Here is a 16,795-nt window from a genome sequence, read left to right on the forward strand (position 1 = left end):
GATTTCTTATTTTATATCTTTACGTTAAATGTACTTAATTTAGAGTTTCAATTTCTTTTATTTTGTGAAATTTTAGGGATTGATATTTGTCAAATCAGCCAACACTCACTGATGGTGAATTGTTTCATTATATATTTTAAAATTTTGGACTGTGAGCTCAATTTCAGTGGTGCATTATCAGTGAGAATCCTGCATAGCCTGTATTAAGCGAGTCTTCCTTTTAAATGTTTTGCTTTGTTTCTGTTGTCACTCCAGGGATTTCCCAGGCTCAAGACCAATTACGGGTATTAATTATAAGTGTAAATGTGAACTTCAGACGGCATGAGGATCGGCCAATGGTTGGAAGCATTCAGAGGAGACTTGTTTTTGTCAACTCAGAGCTTAGTCTAAGACAGATAAGCTTTCTTTTTGTTTCTCAGTGCAGTGGGCTGACTTTTTTCTAATCTACCATCTCACCATGTTATAGTCCTCAAGGACCCTGGTTTTATGTGTTCCAGCTCTTCACCTTGCATAGGCACAAGGCTTCATTTCCTGTCCCCAATGACCATTAAGACCAAAGTCTCAGATAAGGAATTGGTGAATTGGAGCCCAAAGACCAAATCCAGCCCACCACTTCCCTTGGTAAATAAAGTCTTATTGGAACAAAACCATGCCCATTTGAATAGACTATTTACAGTGGCAGAGTTGAGTCAATGCCACAGAGATCGTTTGGCTCACAAATCTGAAAATATTCAATATCTGGCCATTTACAGAAAGTGTTTGCCAACCTCTGCCCTAGATTAATAAGTCTGAAAGCCCTGCCCTCATCCCCACCGCTTGGGCTGCAGGGACATCATTTCTTGTGATTATCCCTTTAGTGTTCCTTTTCCTCTTAATCTCTAGCTCCTTGAAGTCTTCTTTATGTTTTTATAAGCCTGGCTAGGCAATAAAAGTATTTTATTTTATCTAGGTATTTTGGACAGGAACATTTTCTTTTTTTTTTTTAAATGATAATGTTTTTTTAAATTTTATTTATTTATTGGCTGCATTGGGTCTTCATTGCTGCGTACAGGCTTTCTCTAGTTGCGGTGAGTGGGGGCTACTCTTCGTTATGGTGTGGAGCACAGGCTCTAGGTGCACGGGCTTCAGTAGTTGTGGCATACGGGCTCTGTAGTTGTGGCTCGTGGGCTCTAGAGCACAGGCTCAGTAGTTGTGGCGCACAGACTTAGTTGCTCCACAGCATGTGGGATCTTCCCGGACCAGGGATCAAACCCGTGTCCCCTGCATTGGCAGGTGGATTCTTAACCACTGCGCCACCAGGGAAGCCCAACATTTTCACATACCTAGCCTACTGTATTGCCAAAACCAGAAACTTATTCTACTGTCTTTGGATAGTAATATATTCTTCTTTTTTGTATTTTCTTGACTGACCACTTAACTTGATCATTTAAAATTTTTCTTTCTTTTCTAATGCAATTCTTTTTTTTTTAACATCTTTATTGGAGTATATAATTGCTTTACAATGGTGTGTTAGTTTCTGCTTTATAACAAAGTGAATCAGCTATACGTATACATATATTCCCATATCTCCTCCCTCTTGCGTCTCCCTCCCTACCACCCCTCTAGGTGGTCACAAAGCACCAAGCTGATCTCCCTGTGCTATGCAGCTGCTTCCCACTAGCTGTCTATTTTAGATTTGGTAGTGTATATATGTCCATGCCACTCTCTCACTTTGTCCCAGCTTACCCTTCCCCCTCCCCGTGTCCTCAAGTGCATTCCCTATGTCTACGTCTTTATTCCTGTCCTGCCCCTAGGTTCTTCATTACCATTTTTTTTTAGATTCCATATATATGTGTTAGCATACAATATTTGTTTTTCTCTTTCTGACTTACTTCACTCTGTTTGACAGTCTCTAGGTCCATCCACCTCACTACAAATAACTCAATTTTGTTTCTTTTTATGGCTGAGTAATATTCCATTGTATATATGTGCCACACCTTCTTTACCCATTCATCTGTCGATGGACACTTAGGTTGCTTCCATGTCCTGGCTATTGTAAATAGGGCTGCAATGAACATTGTGGTACATGACTCTTTTTGAATTATGGTTTTCTCAGCATATATGCCCAGTAGTGGGATTGCTGGGTTGTATGGTAGTTCTATTTTTAGGTTTTTATGGAAGCTCCGTACTGTTCTCCATAGTGTCTATATCTAATGCAATTCTTTAAAGCCATGAAATTTTTCATCTCCTTGTCATTCTTTTCAACTATTTTGTAATTCCCATGTCATTTACTTTTAATCCCTTGATAATTTTAAACTGTAATAGTCAGTTTTCAAACATAGTTTTTGGCTATCTTATTTTTAATATCTTATAGTCAAAGATCATGGTTTTTATGATAGTTATTCTTTGAAATTTGTCTAAATTTTCTTTGTGGCTTAATATGTGACTAATTATTTTATGTCTTTCATATATGCACAAAAGGAATTTATATCTGGATACAGGGTTCTCTCTGTATTTGTTATACCAAACTTGTTATTTGTGCCATTAGGGTCTCTATTTTGAATTTGTCTGCTAGATATATTGGTTTCTAAAAGAGTTCTATTAAAACCTATTGTGATTTATATTTGTCTATTTTTCTCTGTAATTTTGTCAGCTCTGTGTATTTTAAGGCTATGTTGTTAGTGACTGTCAGATCATTATCCTCTTTTGGATGATTTTTTTGTTTTAAAGTTAACTTTGCAGGTTTATGAATGTTAGAAATCAGGTTTTTTTTAATGGCTAACTCAAACTCTTCGGTGAGTTGAACCTAGCTATATGCTGCCAGTTTTATACTCTAGCAAAATGTAGACAAAAGAAGGAGCTTGTGCTTATGGTCTCCCCTGCTGGTTTGTAGTTTTACATTGGGTTTCTACAGACACTTGGCTTGATCATTTGATGACCCTGAATCCTGTAGTTTAAGTTCACAACAAAAGATGTGCCTTTCTGGGTGACACCTCCAGGTCTGAGAAGGTCCCTCCCTATGAAATGTCACTATACCCCTTTCATTTGATCCATTTTCCATATTCAACTGACACGCTTGACGCTTTGGGGTTTAGGGCTGTAAATATTTCCTTTTTACATCAAAAATGAAATTTTTCCTTCATTTTTATTTTTAAAATGTTTTTTAATCTGGGGAATTGGGAATCGGGGCTGAAGTACAAATAATCCTTATTTTATTATTGTCAACCAGTAGGACCTCAAAATTTTCCTCTTAAGCAAAGCCTTTCAGTGGTTTTATTCCCCTGGCAGAGTGTGAAATACTTTCATAGTACCAAAAGCTGAAAAACAAAAGAAAGGTTAATGAGATATGATAGCTATTGATAGACGTTGATGCTAATCATACTCATCTCCAGAATCAGTGAAAACCAGGACTCAGTGGGTAGAAAAACTCCAAGTGGGCTTTTGGAGAAGCACCTTTACAGATTTCAATACAGTCCCCCCTCTATTCATAACAGTTGTGAAAATACGAACACACTACGCTCTATGTTGAGTCTGTATTTTGGCTCTTGAAGCTGCTGCTTTGAACTTCGTCTTATTCTTTCCCTTGTTAAAGCCATTTGCTAAAATAAGAAAAAATGCTCTTGGAAAAAGTTGATGTTTAAAATGTGGACTGCAACTAATTTTCAATCTTCTCTCCCCCTTTTTCCTTTTGTAGTATGACTATGAATATGACGAAAATGGTGACAGAGTCGTTTTAGGAAAAGGCACTTATGGGATAGTTTATGCAGGTCGAGATATGAGCAACCAAGTCAGAATCGCCATTAAGGAAATCCCAGAGAGAGATAGCAGGTACAGTAATTGTGACTAATGAAAGCTGTTTTCTAAGGTATTTTGGTTGTTAATAGCATTTTAAAAAATATTTTGGTAATATTCTAATTAATGAATCTGTGTCTGAAAACTCCATGGCTTTAGTTAGCTCCCTGTGAGGCTTAGCTGCTGCATCATTCAGTGATTCAAGCACAACACTTTAGTGGGGAAGGATGGCATCTCCGAGGTAACAAGGACAGGACTTTCAAAGAGAAGAAAAGAGAATAGTCCTGCGTGTGTTGGGCTCAGGTTATGTTGGATCATGGTTGGTTTATTATCTAGATAGATGGGGAATAAGCACCAGCAGAAATGGTTTGAACCAGGGGTTCCAGTTTCCGGTCAGACATGTAATGACGTTGGAAGTCAGCACTCCGTCCTAAACAGCAAGTGGAGAGCTGAACAAACTGAGAAATCAACAACTCTTACTTTTTCTGAGCCGTTGGAAAAGCGACGTCACAGGACAAACCACTGCTCCCCACATTGGAGACACAGTTGTAGGGCAGAAGCCCTATCAGATCCTCACAAAGAATGTCAGAGAAAGTCCCCTTCCCCAGGCTTCCTGCGGAGGTAGAGGGGAAATAACCATTTGGAAATACACCTGTTCTTAACAAGGCCTGCCCTCAAGAGAAACTATTCTACCAGAGCCTAAACTCTGTGTCATCAGAGCCTAACTAACCTAGGGGAAGAGACATGCCCAACCCCAGGCCCCTCTAGCCATCCTATTCCACCGAAGCGGGGACTGAGAAACATTTGTGAAGTTCACGGCTCGGCAGTGCAGGCTCTCTAAAAGACAAGAGACTAATTCACAAAACCACAGAACAATGCTTCCCCTCACCCCACACCTCAACACCATACCACTAAAGGTCTATTTAGCAGAGTTCTTTTTACCTAATACATCATGTCCAGATTTCCACAGCTTTTTTTGTTTGTTTGTTTTGGGTTTTTTTACAAAGCATACTGAAAGGCAGCAAATACAGTTTGAAGACACAGAGCAGGCATTAGAACCAGACTCAGATATGACAGGGATGTTGGAATTATCAGACTGGCAAATTTAAAACAACTGTGATTAATACGCTAAGGGCTCTACTGGAAAAAGTAGAAAACATTCAAGAACAGATGTCAGTGTAAATGGAGAGATGGAAATGCTAAGAAAGAATGGAAAAGAAATGCTAGAGGTGAAAAACACTGTAACAGAAATGAGTTTGAGGATATGTCGATAGAAACATTCGAAACTGATAAGCAAAGAGAAAAAAAGACTGAAAAGCTTGAACAGAACATCCAAAAACTGTGAGTTGACTATAAAAGGTGTGACATACCTAAAGGGAATACCAGAAAGAAAAGAGAAGGAGAAGAAATATTTGAGGAAATGGTTTGAACCACACATAATGGGGCCTTGAGGAAGATGGAATGGTTTTTAGGAACAAGAAAGTTGTGCGGGGAGCAGGGCAGCTGTGGTGGCAGGGTTATCTGCTGCCCCGTGCTCCAGTGCTCTGTCCTACCATTTGTTTCTCCAAACAACAATTCTCTCTTCTCTCAATCTCATGATTTCTGCTGCCTCATAGCTTTTCTTACGGCTTCTCTTTGTAAGGTAGCTGCTCCTACAATCAATTATTTACATTTTCTACATGTTGTGGATTCAGACTCTGAAAGAGAGAGAATTGGATTGAGTCTCTTGTTGCAACATTTCTTATTCGGCCAAACTTCAATGCTGGGCTACATCATGGATTTATTTTGGCTGCCCCTCAAGTTCACGGTATTTGGCCACCGTGGTACAGTCACATGATTGGCTTTCTTCAGAAAGGCCACTCCTATGTTTACCCAACCTCTCCACTTGTAAATCTAAAAGGCACCTCAAGGTTAACATGGCCCAAGCTGAACCATGGAGTTTTTACCCTCAAATGTACTTGACCTGCAGGATTCCCTATCTCAGTTAATCTCACCCCACCCATCCAGGTGTTGAGGCTACTAGAATTCATTTGGATTCCTCTCTGTCTCAGTTTATGTTACTCCATCATGAGTTCTACTGTTGTCTCAACCTCTAATGCTTTCTGAATTTTTCCACTCTTTCCCATCACCAGTCTAAGCCTTCGGGTTTCCCACGCAGACTCCTTACTGCAACTGATTCATAACTAGTCTCTGCATTTGAGGTAGGAGATAGATGGGCCCCTGGGCTGGACAGCTGGTGTTTGTCAAGTGGAGTAAAATTGAAGCCTTGTTTTCCCTAGACACTCGAAGGACAAAATTAGTGGCCGGAGCTGAACTCTGCTGAGGTAAAGAGATAAGATGACCACTCCTAAGGTCAGGGAAAACTTCCCAGTCTGCACATGCACAGGAAGGAAGCCTCCTTGGGGGTCAAAAAGGGAGGGGGCACCACCCCATAATAAGTGTGGACATGCACCCACAGGCCTCTGCAGTGGAATCCATCTTAGCAAAAAATTGTGCACGCATGTTGGGGAACAGGTCAGGTGTGAAAAAAGAAACAAGGTAATTGGCCAAAGGTAAACAAAGACCTGGAAGGACTGTCCTATATGAGTGATTTAAATCACCTCTTTACTGCACTCCTCCTCTTTAGAGAGAACGCCTGTACCCTTTCTCTCTGGGTGTGTATTTCTGCCTTGCTTCTGTCTTAAATAAACAAATGGTTCTTAGTGTGCTCTCCCACTTGTTGTGCTGTGTCTCTAATAATAAACTTTGTGCCTGTTTTACAGTTTTTGCCTCCTTGAAACATTCTTGCTTTCAAACGGGGACAAGAACCAGGGGAACTTTGCTTCTAGCCTCTAGCCCCTGGTGGACTAGCAGCTAGGATTCCTGGTTTTCATCCAGGCTACCCAGGTTCGACTTCTGTGTAGAGAACTAAGATCTCTTCAAGCCCACTCACTGCTGGCTCTCCAAGATCACTTCACTCTTTCCTCCACTCCTACTCCACCCTTCCAGAACCCTTAGCATAGACATCTGCCTCCCTCTGGGGCCTCACCTTCTCTATTGCAGCCACGCTGTCCTCTCTCTGTCCATCAGGCCCACCAAGGCTCAGTCCCCAGATTTTGGCAGGATTGCCTCATTTTCATCAGTTAGGTCCCAGTTCAATTCTCAGGCCCTCAGAGACGCCTTCTCTGATTACCCCAAGCTGAAAAACAACACCTTTCTTTCCCATGCATCCAGTGTCCCAGGCCTCAGCGCTCTTTCTGCTTCTCCATCCTTAGTCTCCATCCTTGGTGCATGACTGTGACAAGGGGCCACTGTGCCTTCAGCCTCCATATCTGCATTCCAGGCAGGAAGAGGAAAAAGGAAAACAAAGTTTCTCAGAAATGTCCAGCATACTTTCGCTTCTGTTTCATTGGCCAAAAGTGGACACCCATAACTACAAAGGAGGCTAGAAACTCCATAGCTTTTAAGTTGGCCAGTTGTTTCTCCAAACAAAATCATAAAAAGAGGGAAGAACAGATATTAGATAGGCAGACACTAAATTCAATTTTATGTTTTCTGTGGTATTTTTGCAGTTTCCCCTTGGTTAGTTCATGAGACATATATATGAGTTCTTACGGGATGGTGATAGAAACTATTCATTAAATACCTAAGGGAATATACATAAATTTGTCATATTAAAATTTTTGTTAAATATTCCTATAGGTTCTTAAGTATTATATACATAGAGTGGATTTTTAAGCAATACAAGATTTTAAAGTGTTGTCACTATCAAATTGCTGCAGCAAGCTCACTAATCTGCAGCAACATCACCTCCTTTCCCACCACCAGATAAATTTAAATAGGTACTTGGAAGGAAACCACTTTTAAAACTATCTTTGTAGCTTAAGTTTATTCAGCTGCCACTGTGCACACACAGAGTACACCAACACCAATAAAGATCCGTTTGGTATAATATGGGTTGTTTGAAAATACTTGGGTGACAAGCCCTTCTCTTGAACAACTAGTGTGGGACATCTTTTTGTTACCTCTAAAAGAAGATTGCAGTGAAGTCTATCATGTTATCGTGAGATATAGCACACAAAGGTATTTCTACCTTTGTGACCTGGAGAGGTTTTTCCAGGTTGCTTTTGGTAGCAGTTACAAAGGATAATTGCTAAGATGGTAGAATGGGTATGAATAATGCGTAATCCAGCATATAGTAACCACTGCCATCTGGGGTGAAGGATCATAGCAACAAAAACAGCTTCTTCTGTGTTTCCCTCACATTCTAAAAACGCTTCGTTAGAGCATCACAGTCGTCATAAGAGCGAGCTGGTGCATTTTACGGACACTCTCATAGTCTGTCTCAGCTAGTTGTTCATCTCAGGTTGGCTTCCGCTAACATTCTACACACCCCTCAACTATTAACTTAGATCAGGTATTTCCACCCAGCTGTATACTAGAGCCATTTGGGGAACTTTACTGATACTCAGGCCCTACCCCTCAGAATTCTGGGGTGGGTCGTGGGCATTGATATTTTTAAAAATCCTTCCGGGAGATACAAATGTCCAGCCGAGGTTGGGAACCACTGCTTTGGATGGTTGTAGTGGGAATTTGACTCAGCAGAGGTGCTCTGGAGACATGTATGACTTAATAATTTTTCAAAACTAAATGCGTGTATCTCTATCTGTACCATTTCTTCTTTCCATTGTCACAGCTAATTGAAAAGAAACGGGATTTTTTTTGTAATTCCTGTAGACGAACATTGCTTATTGACCTGAGCAAATTATAATTTCATGCTAATTCAGTGCTTGATACTTAAACTTTCACTTACATTTAGTGAGAATTGCTAGGTGTTACTAATCATTTCCATATTGGAGAAAAGTTCTTTTTCTTAGCCAGGATGAATCCTGACTATTATTGGAACTTTGAGCTATCCTTTGGTTACGTAAGGAGGAGTGTGTGTAGTACATTTGTTTCTCCAGGATCTTATATTTAAACATTCGTGATTGATATTTAATAGAGTGTCAGGGGTGGGAGCCCTTTAATTATCATAAACTGAGTTAGCCTCTTGCTTCAGATAATTTAGGCATCTTGATCTATCAAATCTATAGAATTGGCCCAATATTGCCACTATTTTATTTCATGCATATCAAGAGCAATCTTAGTAATTAGTGTTAATAAATTGTTTTAAACTCCATGGAAAAAGTAACTTGTAAATGTCTTCATAGTTGAGAGTCATTACCTAAGGATCTTCTTGGTAACACTGGTATTTCTTGTGTTAACTCATTCAAGCAATATTCAAAATGGTGTTGTCCCTAACTGATACCTTGTTAAGGGGGTTAGTTTAATACCAGCCTTTAGTTCCTAGAGCAATTCTAAAGAAAACTAAAATTAGTAAAAAATCTAATATACAAGTCAATTTTTTGTTGTTGTTGGCAGCTTTCTGAGTAATATTTCACAGAATATAAAAGTTTGTTTAAATTAAATGAATTTGTAGGAATTCCCTGGCAGTCCAGTGGTTAGGACTCAGCGCTTTCACTGCCAGAGCCTGGGTTCAATCCCTGGTCAGGGAACTAAGATCCCACAAGCTTGGCAGCATGGCCAATAAATAAATAAGTAAATAAATTTGTAAAATATATTTTAAAATTAATTAATTAAATGAATTTGAGTTTTTTGTAACCTACTAATATATTATTCAATACTAACTGATTCTAGTATTTCTTACTGGCATTCAAAAAAAATCCATTCTCCTTATATGGATTTGCCATTATAAGATCTGAGCATTTCTTACATGTAGAACTGAAGCAAATTATGAGGCAGTACACTTGTATTTTATGTTTTAGTGGTTAATGCCTTTCATACCTGTAGCCTCCATTGTACGACAGAAAAAAATTAGGGAATAGCTTTGAGTCTCTGTTTATGTTTATCGTTGCTGACATCCTACCACAGTTAGTTATACAATAATTATAGTAATATAATATATGATGGTATATTAATATTCAGGATTGTTAAGAGCCTACAAACTTCATAGTACTTCAGATAATCATCAAAAGTGTTGTTCTGATTCCACATATATGCATTAATATATGATATTTGTTTTTCTCTTTCTGACTTCACTCTGTATGATGATCTTATTTACAAAGCAGAAATAGAGACACAGATGTAGAGAACAAACATGGACACCAAGCGGGGAAAGTGGAGGGTGGGGGGAAGGGGGTGGGATGAGTTGGGAGATTGGGATTGACATGTATACACTAATATGTATAAAATAGATAACTAATAAGAACTTGCTGTATAAAAAATAAATAAAATTCAAAAAAAATATATGGGTACCAAAGGGGAAGGGGGGGATGAATTGGGAGATTGGGATTGACATATATACACTATTGATATTATATATAAAATAGGTAACAAGTGAGAACCTACTGTATAGCACAGGGAACTCTGCTCTGTGCTCTGTGGTGACCTAAATGGGAAGGAAATACAAAAAAGAGGGGATATATGTATATGTATAGCTGATTCACTTTGCTGTACAGTAGACACTAACACAATATTGTAAGGCAACTATACTCCAACAAAAATTAAAAAAAAAAAAAGTGTTGTTCTGTCTGTTCTAGAAATACAAAACACTTTCATCTTATAATTTGATAAAGCAGTATATACCAAGTACATGATTTTGAGGTCTGGTCTAAAACTGGTCTTTCGGTATGGAGGCTCGGTTAGGATTGGGTAAAAAAATTATGATAGAATAGAATTGGATAGAACAGAATCAAGGAGGCTTGGCATATAATGGTTTTATGTTTTCTACTGAAGAGTTGCTGGGCCTTTCAGTAAGTTCTGGAATGAATATTAAAATTATTTGCAATTTTTATCTTCCTGAGCAAGAATCTCCTGGAATAATAAACTTATGAAGCCAGTGGAATAGAAGGTCATGTTAATGTGGACAGTGAGCTGTGTGGATGATTTCAATTTTCCTGGGTTCAAATCTTAGCTCTTTCACTTACTAGCCTCGAGATCTTGGGCAGGTTAGTTATCCTCTCTGTGAATCAATTTCCTTATCTGTAACATGGACATCTTAGTAGTACCTTCTCATGGGCTTGTTGTGAGAAATGAGTTAATATATACAGAACACCTGACACATTTCCCCTTAGACCCTACCAGGGTTCCAACTTCACAGAATTTATGTGATGAGAAATAAAGGCCTTAGATGGTCATATTTGATTTCATATATGGGAATTTTCCATTTGTATTGCTTAAATTTTTACACAAAAGTCTGGCTACATAATTAGCTCACTGGCATTTGCATGTCTTTCAGATACTCCCAGCCCCTACATGAAGAAATAGCACTGCATAAGCATCTGAAGCACAAAAATATTGTTCAGTATCTGGGCTCTTTCAGTGAGAATGGTTTCATTAAAATCTTCATGGAGCAGGTCCCAGGGGGTAAGAGATGGTTTTCTTTCTTTAAAAAGTGTAAGTTTCTTCTATGTATAAATAAGCTACAAGGATATATTGTACAACACAGGGATTATAGCCAATATTTTATAACTATAAATGGAATGTAACCTTTAAAAATTATGAATCACTATGTTGTACACCTGAAACTTATATAATATGGTACATTAACTATATCTCAATAAAAATAAATAAATAAAGTATAGGAAAACCTCAGAAAACAACTTACTTAAAAAAATATATGTTTCTAGGGCCTTGAAGAGGAGTAAAATTGAATGGGATTTACTAGTTTACAGGTCTTAATTTGTCTAAATGTACAGAAAAATTTGACATATGACATTACCTTACAGTTTATCAGGGGACAATAAATAAGTATCAGAACTGTTTTTGTATCAATCATCGTGACTTGGATTAAGGTTAGCAAACTGAGCGGTCTTTGACTGTGTTTGATAATGACCATCTTCAGAGCAGGGACACTTTCCTATTTATATTTGAGCCCAAGTACTGTATCTAGTATAGTACCTGGGCCACTGTTAATAACCAATAAATGTTAGCTTAAATTCATGGTACATTATTAATGTGCTTTAAAGAATTCATTTGGATAAGATTTTATCCACTGTCTCTCCCTACTTACAGGAAGTCTTTCAGCTCTCCTTCGTTCCAAATGGGGCCCACTGAAAGACAACGAGCAAACAATTGGCTTTTATACCAAGCAAATACTGGAAGGATTAAAATACCTCCATGACAATCAGATAGTTCACCGGGATATAAAGGTAGGATGAGCTAGGATTCATTCTCCTAAGTTCCCTGATGAGTAATTGTTTTATTTGCAAAAGTCATATTGTCTTATGGGTAGCAATTTGGAATGATCAGTAAATCCTAGAAACAGCAGAAATATATCACTCTGCCCTGAGTCAGTTATTGATATTCATGTCTTATCTCTTCTACTCAAGGAATAAACCCCTTAACCATGTTCAACCAAAAAAGATTCAGTTTGCACTATATGCCTGGCCCTGTTTCAGGTGCCCTGTGGGACTGGTGGCTCAGCAGAACAAAGTTAAACAGGATATGGTCCTTGCTCCCGAGAGGCTTACAGGCTGGTTAATCTTTGTATACTTACTACTCAGTAAATATTTGTTCAATTAATGGATGAATAGTTAGAAGGAAAAAATAAAATCCCCACTTCTCACAAGTATCATATACTCATGTGTTGAACTAAAATTAGATAATTTATGAAATTCTCCTTAAAAAGGAAAGATTCAGAACTAGTCAATTTATGACAAAGTCTGGACTATTGAAAGTAAGTTAATATTACTACCCTAAAACCAACCCAAATACCCATTTATTTGTGCTGCCCCTAAATATTCCAGGAAAAAAATAAAACAACATAGAAAAGAAAGGAAAGTGATTGAGAAGTTAAAAATATTGTAAGTTATCATACCCATATCACACACAAATAGCCCCTACTATCTGTAAACCTCGTTTGACCTTGTGACCTGAGTAGCAGATTGTGAACTGATAATATGTAAACGAAAGTGGTGTCGTGGTGTCGAGAATTCACTACTGAGATTAACTATTAAGGAAGAGTATACAATCAGTGTCCTTTTTGCTGTAAGGACACCTTTACTTACTAGACTTTCAAGCCAACAACAAACAATATTGGAAGAAAGGTAACATTTTTGATTAAAATTCTCTCTTCTCTAGGGTGACAATGTGTTGATTAATACCTATAGTGGTGTTCTCAAGATCTCTGATTTCGGGACATCAAAGAGGCTTGCTGGCATAAATCCATGTACTGAAACTTTTACTGGTATGTTTTTGCAATGATGATAGAGACCTTATGTAATTAAAGAAATAATTGCTGCATTTGAGCATAATGTGAGAGAGAAATTTAGTCTGTGTTCTCACCAACATTAATGTTGATATCTTTTGATGCCCTGAAAAATGTTATAGAGAATTTGATCTGGCCCATTTCTTACCTGGTATTTATATGACTCGCTCAGGCTCCTGCTTAATGCCGCTGAAGATTTTTTTTTTAACTCTCAATTTGTTATTTGTTTTTCTTTTCATGTCATTACTTCTCTCCTGGTTGGTCTACAACCACTATAATCCTGACAAGATTCCTTTTTTTAACGTTTCTTTAGCCCAGCCTCTCAGTGATTCTTACTTATACTTTAATCATTTCCCATTTGGACTGTGAGTTCCCTCTTTCCTAATCTGTTTACTCCCTGTGGTCTGTTTCCCTACACAGCACATAAATAACTAAGATTTCAATTCAGAAAAAGGAAGTGACTCACTAACTCAGAAGCAGGGTGGGGAGAAAACTTTCCCCGAGAAATTAGGCAATGCAGCTACTGAGCTGCCGCTGGAGCAAAATCCTGGGAGGGTGGAGACAAAGTGATTTCCAAACAGGTGACAGTAGCCAAGAGGAAACAGAGGCTCAGAGAGATTGACTGCCCAACAGTTATGGGGAGGACATCTGGAACTCCAATCCTGCTCTCCACTCCAAGTTTTTACCACTCCATTATTCTGCTAATTCTCATGAAATGTTAAGTTCTTGTTATTGGGAATTCCCTGGCGGTCAGTGGTTAGGACTCAGTGCTTCCACTGCTTTGGCCCTGGGTTCAATCCCTGGTCAGGGAACTAAGACCCTGCAAGTGGCATGGTGCGGCCAAAAAAAAAAAAAAAGATAATGAATTATCTTTGGTCTAATATAAAGCAAAATGGACAGATGTCCCCCTTTCTGAATTCTGTGAGGAGGTGGCATGGCCTCCATTTTGCAGATGAGGAAATTGAGAGAGAGAAGGGACTTCATACCCAGAAGAAACGATAGAACTCAGATTTGTAATCTACCCCTTGTTCTTTGCTTTGATCTTCTTGCCCAGTCCATCTTTCTCTCCACCTTGCTGAAGAATCTGTTCTGGAAGCCTGGAAAGGGGAAAGGAAGAGAGAGAGAAAGTCTATAAGGCTTCGCCTCAGAACATTCAATCAGCAAATTCTCTGACCCCATTCCTACTCTCACGGCAGTGGGTATTTCAGGGCACAGAATTAAACACATTTACAATGTATTTTTTTGAACAAAATAAATTTCATCCTTCTAGCAACTTTAAATATATTTACATTTCTTTTCCTCATACTCCCTCCATTTGGCAAGAGTCACTTTAGATGGTGCCAAGACTCAGTAATTTCTGCAAAGAAAATCCTTACTTTCAGACTCTTGATTTGGGCCAGGTGTTAATTTACTATCTGCTGCTTATCTTTAAAACATTTTTTTTTAATTGCCAGAGAAGTTGTAGTAAAGCAGTCCTCCAGGACCCCTTTGCCTGGACTTCTTGCACTGACCTCTCATGATGTGATGTGTGTGACACATATGCGTGGGTCTGTCTCCAGCGCTGATCACGAGGGCCTGGGGTGTGCAGACCTCACAGCACTTAACTCAGTGCTGGCCAAGGCACAGGTGTAGGCAACCTCTGATGAACTGAGTTGAAAGACAGTGACCTGTGTGACTTCTTCGTGATTTGGTGAGAGGGAAGGCAGCAGCAACTACTCCCCTGTGGAGCGCTTACTGCATCCCTGTTAAGTGCATTATATGTTATTTCATTGAAATTCATATATTAGCCCTAATCCTTAGGTATCATTTTCCCAGTCTATGGTGAGAAAATTAAGGTTCAAAGAGGTTAAATAACTTGCCTGAGGTCACAAATCTAGTAAGGAAAAGAGCTGCAATTCAACTAGACTTAACATGCCAAATGGAATGAATTAGCTTCTCCCCAAAACCTGTTCCACCCACCCTCTTCTCTGTCTCGATTGGCCACTCCAAACTTAGAGGTATCCATGGTGCCTCTCTTTTCTCACGCTTCAACTCAATCCACCAAGGAAACCTATTGGCTCTGCCTTCAAAATGTGTCCAAATTTGGACCAGTTCCTCCTTCCTTCCACAGCTCCCACCTCACCTGCATGACCTCAATAGCCTGTTCTCCCTGCTTCCACTCTTGCCCCTACGGTCTTCCCTCAACACCACGGCCAGAGCAATCCTGTAAAAACATAATTCAAGCCCTATCACTCAAAGACCTCAATGGCTTTCTATTTTTTGAGTAAATAGACACCAGAGTCCTTACAATGATGGACAAGGCTCAGACCTACTCGGATTCTGTTACCTTTTAGACCCACTTCCTATCCTTCCCACCTTGCACAGGCCTTCCTGCACTTCCTTCATTACACCAGGCGGGGTCCTGCTGCAGGGCCTTTGCACATGCTTTTCCTTCTATAACACTCTTCTCCCAACTCTCTGCCTGGCTCAGTCCCTCACTTCCTTCAAGCCTTAACTCGGATGTCATCTCAGTGAGGCCTGTGATTGCCCTGTTTACATGGCAGCCCTTCCCTGGGCACTTCTTTTTTTTTTTTTTTTTTTTTTTTTTTGCGGTACGCGGGCCTCTCACTGTTGTGGCCTCTCCCGTTGCGGAGCACAGGCTCCGGACGCGCAGGCTCAGCGGCCATGGCTCACGGGCCCAGCCGCTCCGCAGCATGTGGGATCTTCCTGGACCGGGGCACGAACCCGTGTCCCCTGCATCGGCAGACGGACTCTCAACCACTGCACCATCAGGGAAGCCCTCCTTATTTTTATAAACACAGCCAGTTTCTAGCCTTTGATAGTGGATTTTGTAGGAACTGTTTAGAGGAAATTTGTGTAGCAGTTTTCACCTATAAATCAGGCATGGGGCATTCATAAAAGGTGTTGCCTGTATTTATCAAAATGTCTGTCACTTTGGTTATGAATCAGAAAATACTGAAGTGGCTCTTTTGGCAAATGCCTCAGAACTTGAAATAATTCATTATGGCATCTCGGATGGGTTATATCATTTGTGTGAGTATATCAGAAGCCAGGGATATGCAATTATCTGTTCCTGTTCACACTCCTGACTCATTGCTGGACTTTGAGAAATCACTACAGGTTAGATGTATAAATTTAGTCTCTAGTTTGAGCCAATGAGACAATTGCAATTGAGTGTCCACTTGGGATATACGAAGCCGGAACTAGAGCCGGAGTTCTTGGCCCCCACTTAATGCTCTTTGCGTCATACCACACTCTATGACTTTCTGATTCCGTGAAGCCTTTTAAATCTCCTCTCTTTTTCTTTCTATTCTTCTAAACTCTGGTGGTTTGTCTATACTGATGGCTCATGACCTGTCTTTGACCCATTAAATCTGTTATCCGTGGACCACAGGCTCACAGCAGAAGCCACGTATGTTAGATTTACAGAATAACGTACACCCAAAATTATTTACATTATTATTATTATATATATATATTTTAGAGGATATTGGGGGTAGGAGTTTATTAATTAATTAATTAATTTTTGCTGTGTTGGGTCTTCGTTCCTGTGTGAGGGCTTTCTCTAGTTGTGGCAAGCAGGGGCCACGCTTCATCGCGACGTGCGGGCCTCTCACTATCGCGGCCTCTCTTGTTGCGGAGCACAAGCTCCAGGCGCACAGGCTCAGTAGTTGTGGCTCACGGGCCTAGTTGCTCTGCAGCATGTGGGATCCTCCCAGACCAGGGCTCGAACCCGTGTCCCCTGCATTAACAGGCAGATTCTAAACCACTGCGCCA

The 16,795-nt window shown here is 39.6% G+C and overlaps 1 protein-coding gene across 2 annotated transcripts in view; it reads left to right on the forward strand.

Moving 5' to 3' along the window:
* MAP3K5 (mitogen-activated protein kinase kinase kinase 5) overlaps window positions 1–16,795 on the forward strand; it is a 212,873-nt gene that overhangs the window by 161,475 nt on the left and 34,603 nt on the right. For both annotated transcript variants that reach the window (XM_060029910.1, XM_060029911.1), the window contains 4 exons: window positions 3,674–3,807; window positions 11,048–11,175; window positions 11,824–11,960; window positions 12,892–12,997. In XM_060029910.1, the coding sequence (XP_059885893.1) occupies window positions 3,674–3,807; window positions 11,048–11,175; window positions 11,824–11,960; window positions 12,892–12,997 (505 nt within the window). The remainder of the gene's footprint in view (window positions 1–3,673; window positions 3,808–11,047; window positions 11,176–11,823; window positions 11,961–12,891; window positions 12,998–16,795) is intronic.

The sequence above is a fragment of the Delphinus delphis genome, chromosome 14 (assembly GCF_949987515.2).
Source record: "Delphinus delphis chromosome 14, mDelDel1.2, whole genome shotgun sequence".
NCBI lineage: Eukaryota > Metazoa > Chordata > Mammalia > Artiodactyla > Delphinidae > Delphinus > Delphinus delphis.